A 7,365-nucleotide genomic window follows, 5' to 3' on the forward strand; every position below is an offset into this window, starting at 1 on the left:
ATGAAAACATACTTTGAATATACAGAGGCAACGAGATGAGCCTGGGAAAAGGCTTGTCTGAGGTGGCGATGGTAGCCAGGACGTGCTTAGCGGTCTGGTGCGAGGCGACTTTGGGATAATTGACCGTGGGGGAAACAGCAAAAGCCAGTATCTCCAAAGCTTGGGCCAAGAAGGGAAATCTGGCTGTAGGATGAGTCTGTAAAAGTATCGAGCATGAAATAGGGAAGTATTTGCTGCACTTGTCACTGTGAGACCTCCGAGGGAGGAACGGGCACGTCAGAGGCCTCCTGCACACCTCTTCGTGCGGTCCGGCCCACGGGATGTGCCTGCTCTGGGGCTGCCAAAATCCCTTTTTCCAAGGAGTCTCCAGCAGCAACTTCACTGAGAGCTGCCTGGGGCCTTTCACCATTCTGCATTGCTATATTACCTTGTACCACACCGGACCCAAGAGTAAATAGAGGACACCTATATTGATGCCTATATATAAATATATATATATATAAAATAAGGGTGTGTGTGCATAGGATAGCGTGGAGCACCAGCCATGTAGAGTGGCCGGAGCTGACCCAGGGATAGCGCCTATGCTGAAATGAGTCATATCTGACTGCACACCAAAAAAAAAAAGCCCAAAAAACTCCAGGTTTGGGGGATTGTGCGGGCTCAGAATAACCGTCAGTGGGAACAAGCGCTGCCTTTACAAGAATCAGCTGCTCAGGAAAGGCAAAGTAGATACGGTTTAAGGAACCCGAGCCCAACCAAGCCCGGAGCTGGTTTTTATCAGCAGCGTTGCCAATTCAGCACACGCCTCCAGCGGGGAAGAGAGGCGGGCAAAAACCACCGCGACCCCCATGGGCCGGCGGTGACGGGGCGCCGTGGGGAAGCCGTGGCTTCACTTCTCGTATTTCCCTGCTCAAATAGGTGCGGTGCTGGTGGCTGCCGAGGCCACTCTGGCCCTTGCCTCGCTGCCGGCGGCGGGGCTGGTGCTGCGGGGCCGGCATGGCRTGCCGGGCGGCCGTGCTGCTCTGGCTGCTGCTGGGTGCCCACCGCCCCACTGACGCAGGTGAGGGGGGGCTGCGGGGGTTGCTGCCCTTTTTTCCTTTTATTCCCCCCTTTTTCTTTTTTTTTTCCTTTTTTTTCCGCCTTCTTCCCCTCCCTTTTCCTTTTTTCCAGCAGGGGTAGGAGGGAGCCAGCGGTGGGGCCCCATAGAGAGGGGTTTTGGGGGGCATGGGGCCGGGGGGGGCGGGTAGGCGATTGCCTCCAGGGGCAGGAGGGTTTAGGGGTGCCCCCAGCGAGCCACAGCCCTGTGCCCCCAGCCCTGCTGGAAGCCAACGGCAACCTGAGCTGCCGCTGCGCCAAGACCACGGCGACCTTCATCCCGCCGCGGACGTACGACAGCATCGAGGTCAGGCCGGTGGGGAGCAGCTGCCGGCGCCGGGAGGTCGTGTAAGTGGGGCTGCGTGGCTTGGCTGGCAATTTTACCCTCCAGTTCGGCAGTCGCCGCCTTGGCCGCCRGGCCCCCCGCTTTGGCGGGGGCCTGACAGTGCCGCCAACCCGCCTTGTTTTCCAGAATTATATTAAAAAACCGCAAGAGAGTGTGCGTGGAGCCCAACACCCCCTGGGTGAAGAAACTCCTGCGGGACCTTCCCAGCGTGTAAGCTGCCCACCAGCCCTGCYGCCGGGGACGTCCCCGCGAGGGACACCAGCCCCCGGGGCAGCAGCCCTGTTTCACCCGTCTCTCCCCTTCCACTTTCGGCAGGAGGAAGAAAGAGGCTCCCCCCTAAGGAAGCTGCTGCRGGAGCCGCGGGGAGGCCAGATGTCCTGAAAAGCGGCTCCCCCGACGCCGCGCTGGCGCCACCGAACGAAGCCCCGCAGCGCTTTCGCCGGCGCGCTTTCCCCCCCTTTTGTGCTTGCAAACCCTTGCAAACCACTGCAGACCACTGCAAACCACTCAAACCATTGCAACGGCGTTCTGTTCCTCCCACCCTCGTGCAACATGCCCAGCGGCGCCTGCGGGAAGCATGAGCTCCCCTCAGGGCACTGCCGAACTTGTCTATTAAAGGTGGCAGCCCGCACACCCGCTCCGTCATCGTCTTTTGCGTCCCTCTCCGGACACGCGGCCCGGGGGTCGGGGGGGTCTGGGGAGCAGATCGGGGATCCCCGACGTTTCCCCCTGAGCTGGGGGGATTTGGCAGCCCCTCACGGGCAGGGGGGTGGCTGGCGGTGACAGCCCCGGGGACGCCCTCGCTGCTCCGGAGATGCAAACGGCTGAAGAGCGGCATCAGTTTTCCAGCAAAAAGGGGAATTAACACGCTTAAATAGGTGTTCTCCTTTGGCCCATCTCTGCTCGTTTCCCCACCTCGCCCCTGACAGCTTAGTCGCGGCAGCGCTGCTCGGTGAGGAGTTTTTGAGGGTTTCGTACAATTGTGCGAGCCCCCATGCTAGGTCCGGCTCCGCAGCGCGTGGCCAAGAGCGTTTTCGTGGCGGCAGCCTGGCAATGGTGCCCACGCGAGCCACAGTGCCGAGCGGGGCCGCTACCCAAAATCACATCCACAAGCAGTGCTTGGGGTTCGCGGCATCCCCGTGACAAGCCTGCCGTGGTTTCACGCCGGCCTCTAATACTGCGGCGATGCAATAAGGAAGCTGCGATATTGGTTTCTTCGTATTACGATAGACTCCCCCCACCCCCTTTTTTTTTTTTTTTTAATTTAACGCTTGTTTTATGGTGACTCTCTGTTTTGCAAAAAGCATTGCCCGGGCACAGCTCAGCCCTGGCTCTTTCTGGACCGAAACACCCCCCACCTCTGCCCCCGAGCCGGGCAAACCTCTCTTTTTTGCCCAAAAGCTGGGAAAGCTGGGGCTTTTCAGGGCACAGGCTGCGAAGGCGCAGGGAAGAGAGGGGCTCCGGGCCCTCGCAGCCRCGCGGCGGGTCCAACCCTCGCCTCCCCCGGCTTCGGCACTGAAATTCCCGYGCGCCACGTGTCCACGGGGAAGCAGCGCCAGGGGAAGGGGAAGGACGGGCCGGGGAGAAACGCGGCGGCGCTTTTCCCCTCTCCATTTCCTATTCTGCGAATTCCCCCGCGGCGCAGGCTATAAGAGGGCCTTGCATGGCAGCGGCGGCGGCACTCGCGGGCGTTTTGGGCGAGGATGAAGCTGCTGCCGGCCACGCTGGCCCTCGCCCTGCTCCTCAGCCACCTGGTGCCAGCGGCCGGTGAGTGACTTTCGGCAAAGGGTTTCCCGCTCCTATTTTATCTTTTCGGTTTTCTTTCACCTTGAATTTGCCTTTCGAGCCCTCCCGCACTGGATTTTCCAAACTGGTCTGCGCTAACTCTCCTCCGGCCGCCGGGAAACGTYGGCTCTTGGCGGGCAGGAGCCCAACCAGGCTCTGAAAACGCGCGTTAGGTTTCCAACGGCCAGGTTCTGCGTCTCCCACCCCAAACTGCTGCCACCTCGCATGCAATCCCCCCCAAATCCCCACGCCGTCGAGCGGTGCCCGGGCGGGAGGGTGGGATGGCGGCGGCGGCGGCGGCGGCGGTGGCGGGGGGGTCCCGTCTCCCGTGTGCACGGGGGCTGGGACCTCGCTGTGGGGTGCTCTGGGCGCAGGTCTGTCGCTGGAGAGCCTGCTCACCAACAAGCGCTGCAAGTGCATCAAATCCACCTCCCAGGTGGTCGGCTTGGGCATGATCCTGGCCATCGACGTCATTTCCCCGGGGATTTACTGCAGGAGGAAGGAGATCATGTAAGTGGGGGGGGCCGGCGCCCCGTTTCTGCAAAACCTCTGGCTGGGAGAGAGCCTCGTCCCCCCTTGCGCCCCGCCGCGGTGAGGGCTATTTTGGGTAGAGGAAACCCTTGGGAAGGGTTTTTTTTTGGGGGGGGAGCCTGGCGGTGGTGGGCCTCACCGCGTCCCCTTGCCTTTCAGCCTCTCGCTGAAGAGGAATAAGAAAGTGTGCGTGGCCCCCGAGGCACCCTGGATCCAGCTGCTCATCCACAGGCTGATGCAGAGGTACGCACAGCACCCAAAACCACGCCGAACAGCCAACGCGTGGCCAGCATCGCCCCCCAACCCCCACCCCCCGCCTCACTCCTTTTTGTTTTTCATCTCCCAAATCTGCAGGAACGCCACCAAGAAAGAAGCAGCGCCGGCGCCGCGCAGGGCAGCGGAGCGGCTGCGGCCGGCCCCGTAGCCAGCCCGTGGCCTCCCCAGGGCCGCCCACCTTCCCCGGTTATTTATTTGCTCGCGGGGACGGCGCGGTGGCACCCTAACGGGAGCCGGTCCCTGTGGAGATGGCGGGTCGCGCGGCACCAGCCCAGCGGCCTGCTCCGGCCCCGGGGCCTCCTGCRCCGCGCACGCTGCTCAATAAAAGGATGAACCCGCTCCCATCGGCTGCGGCGGCTCCTCTCGCGCGGCTCTGCGCGGACGTTGTATTTCGTCCGAACGTGCCCCGAGGGACGAAGCCGGCTCGGGCTCGCGCTTCCCGCGGGAAACGCCGCGGGAAGATCACTGCGTCAGCCCGGAAGCCGTCCTACGGGGATGCCCTTAGGAAGAGAGAGGCAGCCGCCGCTTGCAGCTAAGTTTTGAGGCTTTTCAGTTGAAGCAGGTTGTAAGGAATTGAAGCAGGCGCAAGAAACGCTCAAGTGTAGATGTAAGAGCCGCACGGGTCGCCCGGCCGATGCCGCGCGGCTCTTGGGAGCTCCTTGCGTGGGAACAAGGACCCAGGCGTGACGCGCAAAGCTAMAAACGCCTCCTTCCTAGCAAACTTATTACCATTTTCAAAGCCGGCTGGATGCAGGTGTCTGAGGCCTGGGGACTTAGTGAAGGGTGAGAGGTGTTAAAGGCTTTGAACCCCATTTGTGCTGTCCTCCCCTCCGCCCCGGGCGCCCCAGCTCGGACCCCGTCGCTGCCTCCCACCTCGCGCGCCTTCGGCTTCTCAGGAAGCACCACAGGACACGATGGCGCTTGCCAAATGGCCTTTTATTGCCTACAGAAGGAAATAAGAGCACACAGGTGCAAAGAAACAAGCAGCCATTTAGCCCTATACATCGGTGTGAGCAGTAACCGTTCTCTGCAATGGGGGCGGGGGGGGCCCGCGGAGGGGGGGGGGAAGAAGAACCAAAATTAAAAAAAGGGAAGAAAAAAGGAATAGTTCAGGGTTTTAAACATCTCCCTTTCTGAGCTGCCCTAAGGTTAAAAAAAGGCAGGCGATCATTTTGCGTGCAGGAGCAGCTGGTCCCCCTGGTCAGCCCGCAGCTGCCGGCACGGCACAGCACGGCACGGCACGGCACGGCCTTCCCACCGCCGCTGCCTCCTTCCTCTTGCCCAGCCGTTTCTCACGGAGCCGCAGACTTACAGATCCCGTGGAGTTACAYGGCCTGGTGCAGGGGGGCCGCGGCGCTTTATCCAAAAGCCAGGTTCTTTCAGAGAAAAGGAAGAAAAGACCCTGTGATAAGCACAAACCTGCTAGGGGGACCCGAGCAGAGAGAGTTTTTTACTACTGATTTTTGTGGGYGAAACAGAGTAAGTTCTCACTGGGGCCCGAGCCAGCACAAAACCCACCAAGGGCAGGGGGAGCCCGAGCTCACAGCACCGCTGACCCAGCCGAACCGGGCGGTTTGTGAACTCAGGGCGTGCTTCGCTAGCGTGGTGCACGCCAACACTTCAGCTGCTCGGGAGGAGCACGTTCCATGCCAGGCTTAAAAGTGGAAAACGAAGCCAGAGTAACGGAGCGTGTCGCTTGTAAAGAGAGACACCGTGATTTTTCTGTGCTTTGGAGCCAAGACAAGTACAGACAAATGCAAACTTGGCAAATGCCTAAATTTTAGAAACCGGTCTCCAAAGAGGACAAGACCAAGTACCAGGCTCACTCGAACCCCCACCACTAAAACAGGGGTGAGGCGCAAGCTAGACCGCGCTGTACTATTGCGAGGGGAAAAACAGTGGAAGAGTCGTATCCCTTGGCGTGCTTTGCCATCAACGCTGCTTAAAAACTCCTGTACTGAAACACAAGCGCGTTTCTCCAGCTGCACGCTGATTTTCAGCCATACTCCAAGAAACTCTATCCCTAAAGTCAGTCATCCTCCAATAAAGCCAAACCCAGCAAACTTTGTCGTGTTTTAGTACCCATTAAAGAGTGCAATCGCTTTTCTTATGAAGAGCAGGTTACGCTAAACTCTTTCAACGTTGTCACTTCTCTGACTGGGCCATACCTGTGCCTATCTCACTGGCTCTGCTTCTTGTGTCTGCCCTCATTCCCCCAAGGCAAAGCTCACCCATGGTCAGGACTGGTGCCAGGAGTGGTCACACGATATGATACTGGGCCAGTTATAATTGTGCCAGTAGCTATAGCTTTACAACCTCCGTTTTAAATTCTTTCTAATAGTCAGAGGCCCTTCAGATACACCTACACACCATACCATCGCCTGCATCGCCTTGTGGCCGGAGGAGGGATTCGTCCACTGTTAGGAAAAAACCTGGATCCATCACGGAAGAACAGCAAACTCAAAAGTAAAATGGTAAGGGCGGAAGAGACGACATTTCTCCCTCTGAGCTCTTGACACCATCTCAGGGAGCTGAGCAGAGCTCCCGAGAAGGATGCATTCAGGTCAGTCATCTCCCAGTTTAACAGGGAGAGAGAGGGTCATTCCAGGAAAAAAGCTGTATGTTTAAATTGGGCCTTAGATCTTTATTGCCATGCCAATAAAAATACCTCTGAAAAAGTGTGGAGCAGCCAAGAACAGACCAACCATAACAGTGTGCAAAGCTTAGGTCCCKGGGGGGGGGGGGGTGACAACTGCTGCTGAAGGCGAAATTCCCCTTCCACACCCATATAAGAGCCCATACCTCACCTCTGCAAAATTCAAAATGCCGGCTCGTGGTTTCGTTTGGACAGCATTAGAAAAACCCGTTCCCTCGAGCTCCCCTTGCTCCGCGTCCCCCAGCCGCCACCGAAGCCAGCCGCTAGAGAAGCAAGTGATAGGAAGCTCCGACATCTCAAATACTTGTTTGTGGTTTGGCTGTGAAGTCTTAAGAGCTACGCGGGGGAAGCCGGGCCCCTAAAGCTGTGTTCGCCCCCCCCCCCCCCGGGGAAACCCAGCCCCATAGGCAGGACTAAGGGGAGCCGCGGCCGCTCAGCACCTTTGCAAACCAGGCGGCGGGGCACGGGAGCACGGGTTTCGGGGGCTCCGCGGCCGAGCTCACCGGGCAGGACCTCAGCGCTCTGCACACGGAGACACAGGACTGGTAAAATGGAGTTTTTCCTCAGTGAAAGCTAGAAACGGACGGAAGAAGCTTGGAACACGGCAAAGGGGAAGAAAAGCTGGTCTGAGACCCCACGGCGCCACACCTGACGTCGACGTGCGCTACGCGAACGT

General features: G+C 59.2%; 2 protein-coding genes across 2 annotated transcripts; both read left to right on the forward strand.

Annotated features, from left to right (window-relative positions):
* The first annotated feature begins 996 nt into the window (after nt 1–996).
* LOC112977630 (C-X-C motif chemokine 13-like) lies at nt 997–1,992 on the forward strand. The gene is made up of 4 exons (XM_026090163.1): nt 997–1,060; nt 1,314–1,443; nt 1,568–1,651; nt 1,757–1,992. The coding sequence occupies exons 1-4, from the start codon at nt 997–999 to the stop codon at nt 1,779–1,781; spliced, it is 303 nt and encodes a 100-aa protein (XP_025945948.1). The 3' UTR covers nt 1,782–1,992.
* A 1,152-nt stretch (nt 1,993–3,144) lies between these two features.
* Nucleotides 3,145–4,181, forward strand: LOC112977607 (C-X-C motif chemokine 13-like). The gene is made up of 4 exons (XM_026090115.1): nt 3,145–3,208; nt 3,601–3,736; nt 3,917–4,000; nt 4,112–4,181. The coding sequence occupies exons 1-4, from the start codon at nt 3,145–3,147 to the stop codon at nt 4,179–4,181; spliced, it is 354 nt and encodes a 117-aa protein (XP_025945900.1).
* The last annotated feature ends 3,184 nt before the right edge of the window (nt 4,182–7,365 follow it).

Source organism: Apteryx rowi, unplaced genomic scaffold (genome assembly GCF_003343035.1).
Source record: "Apteryx rowi isolate R43461 unplaced genomic scaffold, aptRow1 scaffold_85, whole genome shotgun sequence".
Classification (NCBI taxonomy): domain Eukaryota; kingdom Metazoa; phylum Chordata; class Aves; order Apterygiformes; family Apterygidae; genus Apteryx; species Apteryx rowi.